Source organism: Sorex araneus, chromosome 2 (assembly GCF_027595985.1).
Source record: "Sorex araneus isolate mSorAra2 chromosome 2, mSorAra2.pri, whole genome shotgun sequence".
Taxonomy (NCBI): Eukaryota; Metazoa; Chordata; class Mammalia; order Eulipotyphla; family Soricidae; genus Sorex; species Sorex araneus.
The window spans coordinates 28,921,253-28,941,817 of NC_073303.1; the positions used below are offsets into that span (position 1 = coordinate 28,921,253).

Genomic DNA, 20,565 nt, shown 5'->3' on the forward strand with positions numbered 1-20,565 from the left:
TCTGACCATCTAGTTGGTGGGTAGCCACGCAGTCTTCTGACGTCCTGTGGAATCCAGTCGGTAATTGCTTTAGTCCAGCGGTCGTCTCTGAATCGCATTACATGAGCAGCTCATCTGATTTTTGATGCCTTGGCAAATGAGACAGCGTCCCTGATTCTTGACCATCGACGGGGTCAGAACTCTGGATTCCTTCTCTCACTTGAGTGAGATGTGATACTCCTAGCATAGCTCTTTCGATTCCTCTTTGGGATACCTGAATAGCATTCTCATTCTGTTTACGTAGAGCCCAGGTCTCTGAGGTATATGTTAGTGCAGGAAGAACGGTGGAATAAAAAGATGTGCTCGGACTCGGAGTTTCTTCATTCTTATAACCACTTATTCGACGCTCTTGAATGCATTCCACGCTGCTCTCTTCCTCCTGCGCAGTTCTGGCACCAAGTCGTTCCTCATGTTGATTTCTTAACCCAGGTACACATAGCTGCTGCATTTGGAGATATTTGTTCCATTGAGAGCAAATGGAGCTTCAGGGGCTAGTTCATTTTTCATGAGCATTGTCTTGTTGAGATTCAGCTGCAATCCGACCTTTCCACACTCGCGGTTGAAGTCAGTCAGCATTTGTGCCACTTGGCTAATGTTTGGCATTATGAGAACGATGTCATCAGCGAAGCAGAGGTGATGTAATTGCCGACCCATTCCTTCCCATTCCAGTCATCTCATGACGTTCTCAAGGGTGGCACTGAAGAGTTTCGGTGAAATGGTATCACCCTGCCGTACCCCTCTTTTTACATCAATGATCACTTCCTTGTACAATGGTGAGATCCTGGTGGTGAATCCACAATACAGCTCTCGGAGGATTTTGATATACTGAGTTTGAATGCCCTGTTTGGCTAGGACTTCGATGATCACTTCAGTCTCTACAGAATCGAAGGCCTTCTTTAAGTCAATGAATATTAGACAGAGCGTCATCTTGAACTCTCTCGAAACTTCAATGAGTTTGGTCACTGTGTGTATATGGTCTATCATGCTGAATCCCCTTCAGAATCTGGCTTGCTCGCATGGTTGTCCTTTATCTAGTGTTCTGCCTATTCTATTCAGGATGACACGAGTGAACAACTTGTAGATGACAGAGAGCAGGCAGATTGGGCAATAGTTGATGATAGTTGCCGATGTCGTGGATGTCTCCCTTCTTGTACAACAGAATGGTCCTACTGGTTTTCCACTGAGACGGAACCTTGCATTCATACAGGTAGCATGTGAAGAGCCGAACCAGTGTATTGATGAGTACTGGCAGCAGATTCTTCAGGTTTTCGGGTCTGACCTTGTCTGGACCAGGTGCTGTATGTGTCTTTAGCAACAAAATGGCATGTCAGATTTTGTAAGGGAGGACATTGGGACTGACATATCCATCCTGCGGAATTTGGTATGTGGGCAGGTAGATATGGCTGTCAAAGAGATCCGAGTAGAAGTCATGAATAATCCTCTCTATTGCCTTTCTGGAAGATGTGATAGATTCATCAGGATGTCGAGGGGAGTCATCTTGGTCTTGTAGTTGGTGAAGATCAAGTACGACATCATTGGTCTGACCGAAAGAGAAGACATCAATCACATCATGCCATTTTTGACACTGGAGAAGAATTGCTCCTCAGAACATGCTACAAAAGAGGTGTCGGTGGTGTTGGTGTCCTTGTCAACACAAACTTGGCCATGAGCATTGATTCATTCGAATACCTAACAACCTGACAATTACGCTTGAATAGATGTGGCTCACTTCCTGCAGTTTCTATCTTCGTCGTCTGTCATCTACGCACCAACATCCAATTTCGATGAAGAAGAAATTGAGAGGTTCTACATGGAACTGGAGAAGTTCTATAAAGAAGACCACACCTTCTACAAGATCATTGTTGGTGATTTTAATGCCAATATAGGTCCAAGAAAATCACCTGAAGAACTACACATTGGAACCCATGGCCTAGAATGGAACAATCAAGGTGAGATACTGTCTGAATTCATCATGTCGACCAAGACCATCCATGGTAACTCACAGTTCCAGAAGGCCAAATCTAAAACCTGGACATGGGAGTCTCCTGATGGACAGTTCCACAATGAAATTGACCACATCATATTCAATCGAAGGTTTTGCCTGACTGATGTCGCTGTTGTCCCAAAATTTCAAATGGGATCAGACCTCCGTCTCCTTAATGCAAAATTCTACTTCACAGAGCGGGGAGAAAGGTCTACAAAATTTAAATCTAAGAAGGCAACTCCCAGAATGACCACCAACTGGGAGCTCTTTGGCACTATTGCAGCAACGTGGGAAGATGCCGTCCTTGACAACATCAATGAGGAATACGATCGACTGGTTCAGCACCACATGACTATGCAAAGAATGCCGAGAGTGAGAAAGCCAGAAACAGACGCCTGTCTTCGGAAACTCTCAAGCTCATTTGTCAACATGGTTTGGCACGAGCCTCAGGCAATCACAAGTCTGAGCTCGCAAAGCTGTGCAGAGAAGCGATAAAGGAAGACCTCAAAGAGAGAAGAGCAGCAGTGTTGGCTGATGTGGCAGAAGCTGGGAAAAGTATTCGCAATGCTTGCCTATCCAAATGTTTATTCCTAATTAATTTTTCATTTGTTCTAAGTGTTGAAATGATGTTGAAAGCTCACTTAGAGTCATTTTCTTGCTGATATGCTTCTGTAGCATCATTTCCATCATTAGTTTCTCTCAATTTCCAAAGCAAACAATATACCTGGTTTCTCCCAATGCACAAGTTTTAGCTTACAAAATTCATTAGGATTCTGGGTCTTCCTGCTTGTTGCTTTAAATCCAGTAAATAATGGTGATAAATAACTTGATGAGAAGGACAGGAAGGTGAGTAATCATTTTATTTTCCATATTTCTATTCTCTACTTTTTGTAACTTCGAATGGACTTAAATATATCATTACCCCTTTAGTCCAGCTTTTCATTTCAGTCAGAAATTTTCCTTTAAGGCAAAAAAGTTGTTTAAATACAACACAGCCCACCTCTTTGAGTGTTCAGAAGTTGAAGTTGATTCTTTGTGTGACTAAATAATCATGGGGAACATAGAGTTCATGATGCATTACGGCATCATTTTGGTTATCATATTTTCTCTTGTGTTCAAGGGAAATGGCGGACACTCCAGGATACAGTCTGTTTGGTGCAGTTGCCTCCTTCTTATTTGTCCTGCTCAGCATGAAGCCTTCGGGTAGGATGACCCTCTTTCCTTTTCTGAGCCTGATGTGCCAGAGATCGAGTTTGGATGCAGAGTTCTAAATTGAAATTGCTAAAGCAATTGAAAAAGTGGGGAATCCAGGGGTCAAGGTGTCTGTGTTCCAGGAGGGGCTTCTGTATTACCTTTGAAGAGTTACTTGAGGACCTGTTTCTTAGGTTACCACATCTTTATAGTAAGAATAGCAATATAAGTTGAAAAAAATATTTTATTTTATTTCTATAAAGTTGTTCACAATAATTTATTACATTCAATATTCCAACACCAATAATAACACCATTATTCCCACCACCTTTATTTTGAATTTTCCCACCCAATTCTGCCCCCAAAGCAGGTCCTAAATAATTTATTTTGTATTGTTTATTATGGATAATTCACTAAAAATGATCCAACAGTGTTTCCTTGGAGGAAAGTGTGTAAATATCGTTGTATCTCACCCTGGAGCCAATAGCCCTTGTATAAGAGATTAATAATATGTTGTTACAGGCTGAGCCTTGTGTTTATATGTTTATATGTATATATATTTTTAAAAAATTGAGATCGGTTGCCTTCTACTTTGCACACTATCAAATGTGGTGTGCTACTCCTGGCACAACAGTGGTATAGATTATAAGATGTCACTCCAGAAGTTCTAAAATTTTAAATAGAGTAATACAGCTGGAGTCAAATTTTTAACTGGATGCTGACTTTGGGGTCTGGAGGCATCTCTGCAGCTTATTCCTCTCTTCCAAGATTTATTTGCGAGTCTCTGGATCATGGCCCAGTATTGAGCATATCTGGCACAAGAGGCAGCCTGTGGGTGTGACTGCCAGGCTCCTGGAAGAACAGGGAGGTGGGGGGAGCTCACCCTTCCTGACTCAGTGGAAGCCTGGAGATTTTGGTCACAAAACCTGCATATCTGAGTTTTTCAGCAGATTCATTCTATGGATGAGGCTCACACTGAGCCTTTGGAGATTGACCCTGAACATGCTGGTGGTTTTGTTCTGGAGGGTTTTGACTGCTGGGGCTCTGTTGGGGAAGGTGGTGGCCCTAGGCCACTGGGGGTGGGAGGGACTGAATGAGACTCAGCCTTGTGCAGGATCTGGAGGCATCCTAGCAACTTGAAATAACAATATATTTCTGCCTAATAAGATAGCACAGGGTTAGGATTAGATGAGATTGCCATGGGAATCCCTAGAATGAACCCAAATCATGTTAAATTTTCTGTCCTTCTGCTTCCCTGTGAGAATTTTTGTGGGCAGAAAAGTGACAATTTCTTTGCTCAAACTGAATAGCATTAAAAAAATACTTTTGAAATAAGCTAAAGGTGACTTATGAGAAATGAACTGGAACTCTCAATAGATGAATAAAGTAAGTCAAAATACAGTATTTTGAAAAGAATTTATGTAAAGTTAATGTCCATGTGTGACACTAGAATCCTAAAGAAAATTCTATAGTGACCCTTTGGAGAGCTTTGATTTAATATTCATTAGAAAGCAAACAAGGTCAAATTCTTATTTGAAGGGCTTAATTTACACGGTAAAAGTGCAGATGGCCTGGGTTGTGTTGGAATAAGAGTGATGTCATATACATCAGTAATTGTCAACCTTTTTACACCTGAAGATAGGTATCTGTCTGCACATCAATCCACAACAAGCAGTTTTAACTACTGTGGCGAACTGTTGGTTTTCAATCTTTCTACTCTTGCCGGCCAACCCTGGTCCATGGATGGAAGGTTAAGAACCACTCATAAATATGATCTATGAAATTATTAAGCCTAGTGACATACAGGGTTATTGACTATCTCTATAATTTGCAGATGAAAATGAATAGTTCAAACATGACTTAAAATTTTATTGGCAAATTCAGACTCTAGACAAATTTTGACCTTAATCCCCACAAAATAACTTTTAAATCACTTGTACTAACCTCTGTGACTGGGATTTTGTTGATGTATATAGAAGAAGATAAGAATTACATTTAAATAAATAAATAACAAAAGTTTATTACTTAGGACAGAGGACTTATAAAATAATGTAAATCAATAAATTTATTATCCAAATTTAAGGAAATGTCATTACCAACTTTATTAGTCACTAACAATATAAAGCAAAATCAATAACCATAAAATATGAATTAAATTGATAATTGATAAAGAACCCAATTGAGGGGCTGAGTGATAGCACACAGGGTGGGCATTTGTCTTGTGGCCAACCCAGGTTCGATTCCCAGCATCCCATATGGTCCCCTGTGCACCTCCAGGAGAAATTCCTGAGTGCATGAGCCAGGATTAGCCCCTGTGCATTGCCAGGAGTTACCCAAAAAGCAAAAAAAAAAATACTCAATTGAAAAATTTAATTTTGGATGGATGTTTAGCTCAATGTACTGATAGCATACTTTACATGCAAGATACCAGGGTTTGATCCCCTGTACTACATGGTCCACTGAGTATGGCCAAGAGAATGTCCCAATCAGGAATCACCCCTACACTGTCTGGGATGACCACCTTCCAAAAAAATCCTCCCCCCAAAATTTGCTAATGAACTTATGAGAATAAAAATGACCCTGTCATAGCGGTTTGAATAAGATAAATAAATTGATATTTAAAATCTCACATTCTCAAAAGCAATTAATGATTTTTTCCCCTAAACCATGTAAGCAAGTTACAGATGCAACGGTGAAATCTGGTTTTTATGTTTTCATTTATTTTCAGTATTTAATACTGAAATAATAACAATATTACACTATATTACACATATGGATATTACCCTGTAATATGTTATATCTTGTTATTGCCAGGTAATAAGCAAGAGTAATGGGCAGATGTTAAAAAATATACCCTGTAATATTTCAGGGAAATAATGTGAAAATCACAATACTGAGTTTTTCTACTGAAAATAAAACTTACACCAAAAGCCCATTATTGATATTTGGACATTCCAAAGCAAGCACATTAATTTTATGGCTTTTTCTGTTTCTTCTTTCCACTGTTTTGTAGCTGACTTTAGAGTGATTGGACCTTCCCATCCTATCCTGGCCAGGGTTGGGGAAGATGCTTTACTAACCTGCCAGCTTCTCCCCAAGAAGACTGCAATGCCCACAAAGGTGACATGGTACCGCTTGGATTCCAGCACACCTGTGTTTACACTTCTGGATGGATCTGAGGTGACAGAGAAGCAGCTGGAGGAGTACAGAGGCCGGGTAGAGTGGATAGAGGATAACATTGCTGAGGGACGTGTGTCGCTGAAGATATACAATACCCAGCCATCTGATGATGGACAATATTGGTGTCGTTTCCAAGAGGGGGACTACTATGTAGAAACAAGCTTGCAACTCAAAGTAGCAAGTGAGTATTTGGGGTAAGGACGGATTATTGTTTTTTTTATTATTTTCCTTTTTGGGTCACACCTGGTAATGCTCAGGGGTTACTTCTGGTGATGCACTCATGAATCACTCCTGGTGGTGCTCAAGGGACCATGTGGGATGCCGGGGATTGAACCCAGGTTGCCTGTTTGCAAGGCAAACAGCCTACCCATTGTTTTATCGCTCCTGCCCTGGAAAAACGGATTATTGAAGGAAGAAGTATACATGTGAATAGTGTTTTTCTGTTGAATAATTCCTCTTTAACTATGAAGGCCGTTCCTAATGTCCAGTTCTCTATACTGATTCATGTGAAGGCAAGTGGTTCCTCAAAGAAAACTCAGTTCTAAACACTTTTGTCAAATTTAGCTTACATGGTTAATTCCCTTTGCCATGAAAGTAAAGCAGGTATAAAAGGACAAATCAATTGCTCTGTCAGTGAACTTAGCTGAGTGCCTGGTATCTGCATATCAGTAGAACTGCCTGGTTTCTGTGTATTAATAGGCCCTGCTATTCTCTATCCAATATCAACCATGCAGTGACTGAGATGTTAACACTCTGTTTCTATATATAACATCTGCAGTTAGAAAACTAGTGATGGGATTGGAGTGGTAAGGAGTCATGGGTTTTTATGAATATAAGCATTGTTCAACAAACTGGGGGTTCACAGATAATCTGAGGATAAATCCACGGTGCCTGGCAAGACTCTGAATATTTTTGTATTATCCAAGTAGAAGAGAGATGGGGAGAAAGAATGGCTGCAGAAAGAATCGGTTTTATGAAAAAAAAATATATCTTAAAAGTAAAGGCTTTGGGTTGGAGTGATAGCACAGTGAGTAGGGCATTTGCCTTGCATGTGGCCGACCTGGGTCCGATCCCCGCATCTCATATGGTCCCCCGAGCACTGCCAACTGTAATTCCTTAGTGCAAAGTCAGGAGTAACCTTTGTACATGGCCAGGTGTGACCCAAAAAGAAAAAAAATAGAAAATCACAAACCATTTAGCTTTGTGTTGAGAGTTGTGGACTTCTCCTAAATGGTTTTCTCACTGAATGGCTCATGGAATTTTAAAATATATGAATTATGATGAAAAAGGCAGAGGAGTTCATGAATACATTACAATACAACACCTATTCTTTTGCAGCAATGGACACATAAAATGTTACTGTGCCCCATCTCTTATTCTCTCTTCATCTAAAGAAAAACATCGATCTGATGTCAAAATTTAAAGATCCACTTAACAGAGTTAATAATGTGTGTATGATCCCGAAACTTAAGGAGAAAAATACTTTGCACGGCTTTAATACTCAGACCACCCCTGAAGTCCTGCTGTCTCCCTGTAAGCTGTGTCACTGGAATCTAAGTCTGTGACTAGTGTCTCTGTGAGCTCTGGGTCTCAGAGCTGTGCTTTCCATTCTCAGATCTGGGCTCTGCCCCTCGAATTCACATGGCGGGATCTATGGAAAGTGAAGTCCAGCTTCTGTGCGCTGCAAAAGGCTGGTTCCCAGAACCCAGGATTCAATGGGAAGCTATCACTGGAGAGAAGTTGCTGAATTCCTCTGAGTGGAGCATCCAGGAGAAAGATGGCCTGTTTTATGTGGAAGCCACTCAGGTGGTCAGGAATGCCACTGCAGAGACCGTGTCCTGCTTCATCTACAACCCTGTCCTCCATGAGCAGAAGGATGCGACCATCTCCATTCCAGGTCAGTGCTGTTCCTCTCACACAAAGAGGCTCAGATTCATATAAAAATGACAACGACTGTTCCACAGCACCATTAAAAATTTTTTAAACCAAACTATTATTTAGTGATATGTTCTACGTTATATCAAAGCTATAATCATACATGCTACTATGTTTTGGCTATATTTTGAATATATTATTGGTACTTCAGTTGCTTTAATGCTTTGCCTTTCCATTCTGCATTGCTTTTCTTTACCCACAAGTATCCATCATACTGGGAAGAAAATTAAATTATAATGTTTCAACCAAGATGTTTTTCTAAGATGTATTATTCCAAATTTTCTTAGGGACATATTACATATGAGTATAATCAGAGGTGAAAATTTACATCATAATATTTTAATTTATAAATAAACTAAAATCAATAACCCAAATAACCTAATACAAAATGGAGTGTTATGTGTGTTACATTACCCTTAATTGTAGCACTGATTCAGTTGAAAAGCATCATCTTCATGATGCTTTATTCAGTGATAAAGATTTTATGTGTTTATTCATCTATCCATCCATTATCCACTGATCTTTCCATGTATTTACTTATCTATCATGATCACAATCACGATAGCCCGTTAAACACCGATTTCTCGATTTCTTGGGCGGGCCCAGTAACATCTCATTTCATCCTTTCCCTGAGATCTTAGAAGTCCATCTGGACTTGGCCCTCCCAAAGATGTTGCACTGGGGGCTCTTCAGGGTCAAGGGAATGAGATCCAGCTTGTTACTGGATTTTGCATATAAATACACCATGGGAAGCTTGCAAGTCTGTCCCATGTGGGCAGGAAACTCTCAGAAGACTGCCAGTTTCTCCCAGAGGGAGAAGCAGGCTAAAGATATCGCGTGGCTGCTTGCCTGCTTGCAGCGGTGCGCTTCTGAGAGCTTGCTTTTAAGTCTCTGGATGTTGATCGTTGATGGGATTATACACACCTGGGTTCCTCTGACGGTACCTTCATGCATGAAGCCTGTCCGAACGTGTAGAGAGGAGCCTCCAGCATGGCTGCAGCTAGGTTCCAGTGGTCTTCGGCCGCCGGAAGCTCTGCTTGGGGTGGGGAGGAAAGCTGGAGCCCATCCCCTCCGAGGGGCCCCGGGGAAGACAGCCAGGCATGTGGGCAAGAGACTCTCTGATATATGTGACTCTATAGATATATAGATCTCAAGAGATCTATATATCTATAATTTATATTTCCAATTACATAAAGACTTTCTACTTCATATAATTTATAACTGCACTCACATTTAATGCTCTCAATATTTAGGCACATGGATGTGTTTTATTGTTCTTTATAGTAAGTAAATATAGGAGCAAATTAAAATTCAATGTCTTTTGTTAAAGTAAAATGAATTCGTAGTTTATTTTCATTTTTTCTTTTTTGTATTTTGGGGCCACATTTAGCAGTACTCAGGACTTAGTCCTGGCTATGCATTCTGGGATCACTCCTGCCGAGACTGGGGAACAATATGGAGTGATTGGGATTGAACCCTGGTTGGCTGTGTACAATGTAAATGCCTACCATTTTTACTATTTCTCCTGCCCCCAAGTGAGCAAATTTTCATATGTTTGTGCATGTGTATTTATATGCCAGTTACAATATATACTTACTTTGATTGGAATGTATATATGCATCCACATATTTTATACTTTTGGAAAATTTATGAAAATAGAACGTACTATTACTTTAGGGGACTGGAGTGGTTTGGCCACAGCTGATGGTGCTTAGGGTTCTATCCTAGGTTTGAGCTCAGGGATCAATCTTCGAAATTCTCAGGTACTGTATGTGGGGCCAAGAATAGAAAAGGGATCAGCCACATGCAATGCAAGTACCTTAACCCCTATTCCATCTCTCTACCCCCAAGAGAATGTATGATTTTGATAACTTTGTAATATCTGAATGGTAACTGTAATCAAAATCACTGAGCTTTTAGTTTTCCAGAGAAAAGGAGGTCTAACGGGATTGCTATGTGGTCCTTGGAATGAATCCATATTTTTCTTCATTTTTTCTTTTTTATGAATTGAACATTGCAGTGCAAATATAAAACTTGTTTTTATTTTTCTAAAATGTGTTTTTCTTTTTTTCCTTAGGCTAAACTCTGTAAAATGTTTATTTATTTATTTATTTATTATTTTTTTAATTTCCAGAAAAACTCCAGACAGAGCTCGGTAAGTGAATATAATGCCACAAACCATTGTAGATGAGTCTCTGCCTCCCAGATGGAGGAAGTGCTCCATGGACAACGCCAACTGGAGTTACCTTTGCAGTTTGTGATTCACAACAGAAGCTGAGCTATGCATTTCTTGAATTCAGTTACTACTAGACAGGAACAAAGCAAATAGACCTCCAAAATCTCCTCCGTGCTCCTTGGCATTGTGTAACTTGTCACTCCCGTGTTCTTGGGATCCCAGTGAGCTTCAGTGGGTGCCTATAAGGTATCAGAGACATCATCTCTGTCCTATTTCACAGGAAGATGCCTTTGGAGTGTGTGAAATGGCACAGAACAGCTGCTAGGTTCTGGGGTTCTTTAAAGATATTTCTCAGGTGAGAATAATATTTTCATGAGAAATGGACATCACCACTCACCATTCTAGGTCTTTTTTTTTTTTTTTAACCTCACAAGGCCTAAAAACTTTACAATTGGGATGAGCCTCTTACTTTTTCAGATATGAAAGATTACTTATTTACTGCAGCTAAGGGCCTAAAATCATCATCTGATAGTTTATCCTTGTTCACTTCCTCCTTTATTTCCTTACCTGCTTCCTTCTTTCTTCGACCTTTTGCTCATGACAAACAGCCTGTTCAATGACCCAGGAACCTGTATCTTTTTCTCCAGCTGCCACTAACTTACTGTCCCTCAAGTTACATGTTAAAGAAATGTGTGTCTTTGTGTGTGTGTCTATGTGTGTATGTGTGAGTGTGTGTGTGTGCACACACATGTGCATGTTAGGTTGGGCAAAAGAATATTTTTCATTCATGTAGGAGTGTCTGAGAAAAATAAGTGACAAACACACCCCATTCTCTCCAGGAGTATAGTGAGATACTTTGAACCATGCGTATAAAGGGAGGGTCTTCAGGAACATCACATGTTCTCTACAGTCTGAGGAGAGTTTCACAATTGTTAGCCTCACAATCTGGGGCTACATCTGCTCCTGACTGGATAGAACCTTTGCAGAGTTTGCTATACATCAGATACCAGAGTCTGTTTTGGACAGTTTGATGCCTCTTTCCCTCAAGAAGAATTTACTGCGGTCAAACCTCTGATGTATCTGAACCAATGTGACAGGCCCACTAGAGACTCAACACACATTATTCTATCATGCAATTTCCAAGTTGTGCTGATCTTCTGGGGCTATCATCAAGCAAGACAAAAGATAACACTTCCCTTGGGTCCCTGTCAGGTCAGGGCTGGAGCACTGTGCTCTCAGAAGCTTGGAGGGTGTGCTGTCAGTTTAGTAGACCAGGAATCTCACTGACGTCCCTGACCTGGGCATCCCCCCCCACCACCTACACACACACACACACACACACACACACACACACACACACACACTCCTTAAACCATTACATTCCATCTTCCAGTTATTCTAAATATCACAAGTCACTTTCTTAAGTACTCAGGTCTTATTGTCTTTGTATGTTAATAGCATGACAATATTGCCACCTGAGTGCACAGGAGCTTCTCTAGCTCTAACAGCATTAACAGACTTGTTCAGGAGCTTTCTGGCTCTATCCACCAGGTTGTGTTCTGTTGTGGGCAGCTTCTGTGAAGTGAGTAGCAGAGAGATAGCAGCCTGGAGAATCTACTACTTCTCTCTCTACCCAGCTCTGTCACCCAGGGAAGTGCCTGGGTAAGTTTGAAACTGAGGAAAGTTGAAAGCTGGCTATGAACTGACCTTATGATTCACCAGTCCCATAAGTCACATTTCTGCCTGGCATAGGAGAGATTCCTGCCACCTCAGACATCATTTCTCAGGAAGCCTTGGAACTCAGGCTGGAGGAGGAAGTGCTCTTTTTTTCATTAAAGAAATTGTTTTTAAGTTTTTATTGTATTGAATCACTATGAAAAAAAATTACAAAGCTTTCAGGTGTAAGTGACAGTCATACACTGATTAAACCCCCATCCCTTCACCAGTGCACATGTTCCACCACCAAGAACCCCAATACACCCCCCTCCCACCCCATCCCCCACCTAAGTAGCTAATGATAGCAGGAAGTGCTCTTTTTTTAGGAAAGAAAAGTCAGTCCTGAATCTTACCCAGACTTTTCCAGGTCTTTCCTCACAGAAAATTATTTCAGGAGGTGACAGATAGTAAAATAAGATCAACTTATTTGGGAAATAAGGAGAGAAAGACAGAGAGAGAGTGAGACAGAGACAGACAAACACACACACAGAGAGAGAGAGAGAGAGAGAGAGAGAGAGAGAGAGAGAGAGAGAAAGAGAGAGAGAGAGAGAGATCCAAGAGATTGACCACTTCAGATGGGAATAAAGCAAAGTTCACATCCCAAGTATAGCTGTCGTGATTTCCCAAGATGGATGGACAATCCATCTCATACAAAAAAGTACTTATCTCAGGCAGATATTGGCAAATGTACCTTAGTGTAAGAAAGTGCACATCTCAAGCAGAGATGGGGGCAAATGACAGCATCGTTTGTATACTACAGTTTCCCCAAACTATCTCCCAAAGTCTGTTGTTTGGATGGTGGGTGGTTGTCAATGGACAGAGTTTAGAGCTATGCTTATCTTTGATAGTCTTGTTATGTTTGTATTCCAATAGTGGAGCTTTTTCTGCCAGTCAGTCATGCTCTGGGTCTGAAATCTGCATCTGAGCTATTTCCCTGGCTCCTCAAAGGCTTTCAGGTCTTTGCTTTAGTTTTTGGACAGTGTTTTTCCTAGTACACATTGCCAGATCCATTGTCTATCTGCCTTCAGCAGTTGCACAGCGCCATTTTTAGTTAAAAGGAATGAATGCAGCCATATGCATGAGCCTTCAGTTAGGTTTCCTGTCATTGTATAGATTATGCTTGGTTATATTTTATCCAGTGTGTGTATGTGTGTATTTGTGTGTCTGTGTGTCTGTGTGTGTGGGTTTGTATGTGTATGCAGAGCCTTATTGATATGGCTGATAAAGAAAGCCTCTTCTCTATCCATTGGGTTATAGAAGAAGATGTTATCTGGGTCATTTGGAGAGCGTGTAGGTAGACTCTGGCTATGTTCTGACCATGGCATGACTTATGGGCATTCCGTGAAGATTTTCCATAATGTGAACCAGGTGAACACACACCTATCACACACACACACACACACACACACACACACACACACACACATATATATATATATATATGTGAGATGCTGAAGTATAATGGCTGAGTCTGATTTATAAGTGATTGTGGGAATGAATTTCAGGAAAATTTCTTCACATTTCATAACTAAAAGTCCACCAGAAACACATTTTTATCCATTCCCCTTATCAAGAGTATGCAATGATTTCAATGTCTTCATCACTTGTCTCACAGTCTACATGCAACCAGTCATGGCAGAATTATCTACACACTTTGTATTTGAATACAAAAACTTTTTTTTTTGACAGTGAAAATTTTGTTTTTGTTTGGGGCTGCACCCAGTGGTGACCAGGGTTTAGTTCTGGCTCTGCATTCAGGGACCATTCCTGGCAGTGCTCAGGGACCCTATGGGGTGCTGGAGATTGAAGCCCAGTCAGCTGCATTTAAGACAAGTGCCTTATCTACTGTACTATGTCACAGCCCTTCTCTTTTTTAAGTGTTAATTTTATTAACACAGCAAACTTGATTGACAAAAGTTTTGTTACTGGGCTCCTAATTGAGTGAAATTTTGGGAAAGGTCAAGTGTAGATTTAATAAAATCCACCTCTCCGAAGCATAACCTTGAGTCTTATAGATATCCCTGATAGCCCCTTGGGTCCTAATCCCCTCTGGAGGTGTTCTTGCTGATGACCCTGTTTGCTCCATTTTAAGTCTTCTCTTTTGTCGGTTGTATTTACTAGCTTCCTTGAAAGTGATTGGACCTTCTCAGCCCATCCTTGTCAGATTTGGGGAAGATGTAAACTTGACCTGCTCCTTGTCCCCTAAGGCTAATGCACAGGACATGGAGGTGAGGTGGGTCAAAGGCCATTACTATCCTGCTGTTTACGTGTATATGAATGGGGATCATATGGCCGGAGAGCAGATGGAAGAATACAGAGGGAGAACTACACTGGTGAGTGATTCCATCAACGAGGGAACAGTAACTCTGCAGATACACAATGCCAGAACTTCAGATGATGGACAGTACCGGTGTCTTTTTGAAAAAGATGGCGTCTACCAGGAGGCCAGTTTGGACTTGAAAATAGTAGGTAAAGTCTCCAGATAAAATGTTCTCTTGTTGTTTATTTAATAACACGTGGTTCCTGGAAAATTTCTCTGGCTCATGAAATAGTTTTCACTGTCTATTCACTCATCAAATTGATATTGAACCATTCAACATGCAGCGATTTTTATTAGTTCTTCAAACACACACTCAAATAGATAAGATTTAATTCAGTTTTGAAAATGTACCCTTCCCAGTGACTATATGCTGTCACTGTCACTGTCCTTCCATTGCTCACCGATTTGCTCGAATGAGCACCAGTAATGTCTCCATTGTGAGACTTGTCACTGTTTTTGGTATATCGAATATGCCATGGGTAGCTTGCCAGGCTCCGCTGTTCAGGTGAGATACTCTCCAAGTTTGCCAGGCTCTCCAAGAGGGAAGGAGGAATTGAACTCGAGTTGGCCGCGTGCAAGGCAAACACGCCCTATCGCTCCAGCCCTGACTATATGCATGTAGTACATTTGAGGCTTTTACTTCATAGCTTTACAATGACTTTTTCATTCCTAGAGTTACTAGAATTTTGGGAAACATATATAGTTACTAGGACGTGTCATGATTTAAGGACTAATTGTATCAACAACTGATAAAAAATCACACATATTGGTAGTATTAGCTGTATGGAGAATAAAAAAAAATTTCTCCCTGCCTCAGAAATTTCCCACTGTCTGTATTTGTGAAAGCTAATTTTCCAAGAGTAGCAACTGCCACTGAGATCTTAAACCAATGTTGAAGAATCAACTTAAAAAATATATTGTACATGAGATAATAAATTCGAAAACAGCCACAGTGGAAAATGCGCACGTGTTGTGAAGTTAAATTTGTTCCAATGTTTTCTGCAATTAGAGTATACATTAGGGGCTGGAGCAATAGCACAGCGGGTAGGGCATTTACCTGTCACACTGTCAACCCAGGTTCGATTCCCAGCATCCCATATTATACAGCACCACCAGGAGTAATTCCTGAGTGCAGAGCCAGGAGTAACCCCTGTGCATTGCCAGGTGTGACCCAAAAGCAAAAAAAATCCAAAAAATTTAGAATGTACATTAATAAGATCTAATCTCATGGACCGAGAAATATTACACTAGTTAGGGCACTTACTTTCTATGTGGCTGACCTGGGTTCAATCCCAGACACCCTAGGTGGTTCCCAAAGCCCTACCAAGAGTGGTCTCTGTGCTCAGAGACCTGTTACTCCTGGCTTTGAGCACTGCTGGGATTAGCCCCCAAACAAAAAGCAAAAACAACAATCTCTGAGATTATTTTTCTATTCATTCCTTTTATATTGACCATATTATTCATACCCTGTTATTTTATTGACTATGAATATAATAATTAATATAATATCGACATACAAAACAGGAAAATGTTCATCCAGTCTTCTCTCTCTCTTTCTCTCTCTTCCTCTCTTTTGTTTTATTTTTCGGCTATACCTAGCTATGCTCATAACTTACTCCTAACTCTGTGCTTAGGGATTACTACTTTTACTGCTTGGGGGTTTGTTGGGGATAGAACCTGGGAGGCCTGTGTACAAGGCAAACTGCCTACCTGCTGTGCTATCTCTATGAAACTACTTAGTTTTGTATTTAAGTGGGATTGAATACCTCAATAAACTTTGCTCTCTCCTCCAAGCTCCTGAAACTTCCTCTTTCCTCTTTTTGAAGTCACTGGCCATAAGAACTCAGGGAATTCATGTTTTGTTTCTTGATTATATTTCCCAGGCATGGGTTCGTCTCCAGTGATCACCATGAAGGAAGCAAAGGATGGAGAAGTCCAGCTGAAGTGTACTTCAGACGGGTGGTTCCCACGGCCCCTTGTGCAGTGGAAGGATGTGGAAGGGAAGACAATCCAGTCATTGTCAGAGGTCCTGACTGAAGGAAGCCATGGGCTATTCCAAGTGGAGACACACCTGTTGGTCACAAACAGCTCTGTCGTGAATGTCACCTGCTCCATCAACAACCCACTTCTCAGCGAGGAGAAAGCGACAAACTTTTCTTTCTCTGGTTGGTGTCATTTTATCATTTTCCCGCAGATATTATTCCAGTTATCATTATTATATAATTGGAAGAGAAGGGTGGAATTTTACATGTCTGAATTTGTGTGTGCTTTTGAGAAGAGCTAGCAATGAGCTTGCATGATATTATAGTGTCTCTGCTTCTGCAGAGTAGGGAGGAAAAATTTCCTCATGGGGAGGCTTAACTCACCCTTATCTCCAGTCCAAGTGCTACTAAGGTGAAAAAGATGATCTTGAAATTTTCTGTATTTCATGATGTAAGGAAATTTTTGGTTTTATTTCAGAGTCAAGAATGTCTATGATGTGGTACATATTGCTAACACTAATTATTGGATTAATTATCGGTTCAGGAATCTGGAAGTATCAAAAAGGTAAGCTAAGTAAATATAATATGGACCACTTTGTACTGGAAATATTATTGCATGATGATTCCACCTCATTTTTTCAGTAGTCACATTTTCAAGATATTCAGTAATATTCAATAATTAACAAAATATGAGAGTCCATGACTTTCTCATGTAATGCAGTATCAGTTTAATGTGATATTAGAAGAAATTATATATATGCATGCTATCTCTGTCCTATCTCTCTGGACTGTAAGAGAAGAGAATTTGGTTCTCTAATATATATTCCTAAGTGATATATTTAATTCAGAAAATAAAAAATGCTTATTCCATAGCTATCCTGGTTTTCAGGACTAAAGCTGATACTTGGTGTGAATTTTTCACTGAAATCATTAAAAATGTGTTCATTTGCCTATTGGTAGTTTCTGTTCTGACAGATAGTAAAGGATTTATCACTATTGATACAGAGACTGCTAGTGAATCCCAGAAACTTTTGTTTCTAAGTCACTGTAACATTTGTTTGACTAAATATTAATAATATTAAATTAACACTTATTAAATAGTAATAATATTAAATTAACACTTTAAACCTTAATTCATTAATATGAGTGAATTTTCTTTTACTACAGTGAATATGAAACAGGATCTACACACAGATCACTATGAGAAAAACAATCCTGTGTATTCTTTTAAGGAAACATCCTACAGAAATTTGACAGCTGGTTCAAACCCTGGGGCCAGAAATCGTTTTGGAAAGTGATACTGGGAAATGGTGTTTGGGGTCAGAATGGGATCACACCTGTGTGCCTGAAGACCAGAGTCATGAAGGAATCATCTTGTGTCATGAGAATGGGTTCAGGGATTGGGCTTACGTAGAAACAAGCGTTGCGAACTCCTCCCGAGGCCAGATTAAACTGTCCCTTCACTCTTCTTCTGAACACACCTCTCCTTTACAACATGGCCAAAAGATGTCCTCAGTCCATTTTCCTCTTCCTCCAGATTTTCTCTGAAACTAAGCACATCTTTTAAATATATTTACTGTATCCAGGGCAGACTCTGATACACCTCCAAGGAAAACAAAACCTTGGATTCTGGAAGCCTACTTATTTCAGGTATATTTTAAGTACCTTCTCTTTTCTCCTTGCACCTACTATTGAAAGGGATTAAGAAATCATCCATGTGTCAAATCAAGAGTGATTTGATTTTTTAGCTTGCGACTTTGGTATATTTGCTTACTGGTTGTAACAGTTTTGTAAGTGGAATATTTAGGTTCTTCTGAATATATGTTATTATGACATCTGCAAATAGTAGCGATTTAACTTCTTTTTAACTATTTGAATCCTCTATACTTCTTTATTTTGACTGATTGCTTCAAAAACTATATTGAGGCAACTCTATTCAGTATCAGTGAAAAAGTGGTCATCTTTGCTTTGAGTTTAATTGAAGAGAAAACTAAGTTTTTCACTGTTGAATATGATGTTTGCTATTGTTTTGTTGTAAATGACCGTTATTATTTTAAGGTACATTTCTTCTATCCTATATTGTTAGGATTTAAAATATATATATAAATAAATGTTGAATTCTGTCTGTTTTACTATACCAATTGATATAATCATACAATTTTTATCTTTCTTCTTGATATGGCAATATCACATTAATTGAGTTTTGTATTTTGAATAATCATACATTCTTGGAATGGATCCCACTTGATCACTTTACATCAATTTTTTGATATATTGTATTTTATTGGCCAAGATTTTGTATCAATGTTCATTAGGGATATGGATCTATAATTTTCATTTTTGATAATTCCTATCAGCTTTAGCCTATTATCACATAACATTTGCTTCATAAACGGTTTTACAATTTCTTTGATATTTTGGAAGAGTTTTGATTGCATAGGTTGGAAGTATTTGAAAAATTGTTAGAACCTGGATCTGGACTTTTGTTCTTGGATGTTCAAAAATTACTGCCTTAATTTTCTTATTTATGGTTGATCTGTTCATATTTTCTACTTCTTCCAGATTCAGCTTAGGGAAGATGTACAATTCTAAGAATTTATCCATTTCTTTTAGGTTCTCCGACTAAGTTACATAGTTACCTTTTATAACTATATTTTTGTGATATCATGATTTCTGCCTTTTGATCTCTGGATCGGTTTATTTGTATTTTCCTCTTTTTTTTCCTCATGAGACTAGTCAAGGATTCATTGTTTGTTCTTTAAAAACAGCATATCCTGGCTTTATTTACTCTGTTTTGTTTTCCTGATTTATATGCCATTGATATTTTTGGTTTTTGGGCCAACACCTACCATTGCTTAGCGGGTATCACTGGCTCTGCACTCAGGATTTACTCCTGGCAGTGCTCAGGGAACCATATGGGATGCTGGAGATTGAACTGGGTTCGCCACATGCAAGGCAAGTACCCTACCACTGTACTATTGCTCTGGCCCCATATATCATTGATTTGTATTCAAACTTATTACTTACTTCCTTTTATTTACTTTGGAGTTAACTTTTTAAAGAATATGTTTCACAAGCTGTGAATTTAGGGTATTTATTTGGGTTATCTCTTGTTTTTGATGAAAGTTGTGCCATAAACTTACCACTTTTAACTGTTTTTGTTGTGCATGGAAACAACCCAAATGTCTAAAGACAGATGAATGGACAAAGTAGTGTTGGTATAAGTGCACAATGAAATACTATATAGTTATACTAATAGCTAAAATAATCCAGTTTCTGTTCATTTCTTCTCCCCATTTTTTGGTGGGGTTGGAGGGTTTTTTCTTATACAATTCTACAAGTGTCTTGTATATCCTGGATATTAATCCCTTATCAGATGTGCATTGGGTAAATATTCTTTCCCATTCTGTGGGCTCTTTCTGTATTTTGGTCACTGTTTCTTTTGAAGTGCAGAAACTTCTTAGTCTGATGTAGTCCCATTTGTTTATGTTTGCTTCCACTTGCATTGTCAGTGCTGTTTACATCCATCAAAAAAAAAGATGCTTTTAGTTTCAATGTCATAGAGATTAAAAAAGAAATACAAATGGCCAAAAGGCACATGAAAAAATGCTCCACATCTCTAGTCATCAGGGAGATGCAAATCAAAACAACATTGAGATATCATCTCACACTACAGAGACTGGCACCCATTCAAAAGAACAAAAGCAACCAGTGCTGGTGTGGATGTGGGGAAAAAGGGACGTTGGTGGGAATGCTGATTGGTCCAGCCTTTTTGGGAAACAATATGGACAGTCCTTCAAAAACTAGAAATTGAGCTTCCATATGACCCTGCAATACCACTTCTGGGAATATATCCCGAGGATGCAAAAGAGCACAGTAGAAATGACATCTGTACCTATATGTTCATTGCAGCACTGTTCACAATAGCCAAAATATGGAAACAACTGAGTGTCCTAAAACAGATGACTGGTTAAAGAAACTTTGGCACATCTACACAATGGAATACTATGCAGCTGTTAGGAGAGATGAAGTCATGAAATTT

The 20,565-nt window shown here is 39.5% G+C and overlaps 1 protein-coding gene across 1 annotated transcript; it reads left to right on the forward strand.

Annotated features, from left to right (window-relative positions):
- The first annotated feature begins 3,147 nt into the window (after window positions 1-3,147).
- On the forward strand, window positions 3,148-17,821 carry LOC101541285 (butyrophilin-like protein 2). The gene is made up of 7 exons (XM_004617737.2): window positions 3,148-3,226; window positions 6,228-6,575; window positions 8,010-8,291; window positions 10,464-10,484; window positions 14,343-14,690; window positions 16,425-16,706; window positions 17,691-17,821. The coding sequence occupies exons 1-7, from the start codon at window positions 3,148-3,150 to the stop codon at window positions 17,819-17,821; spliced, it is 1,491 nt and encodes a 496-aa protein (XP_004617794.2).
- Window positions 17,822-20,565: the final 2,744 nt, after the last annotated feature.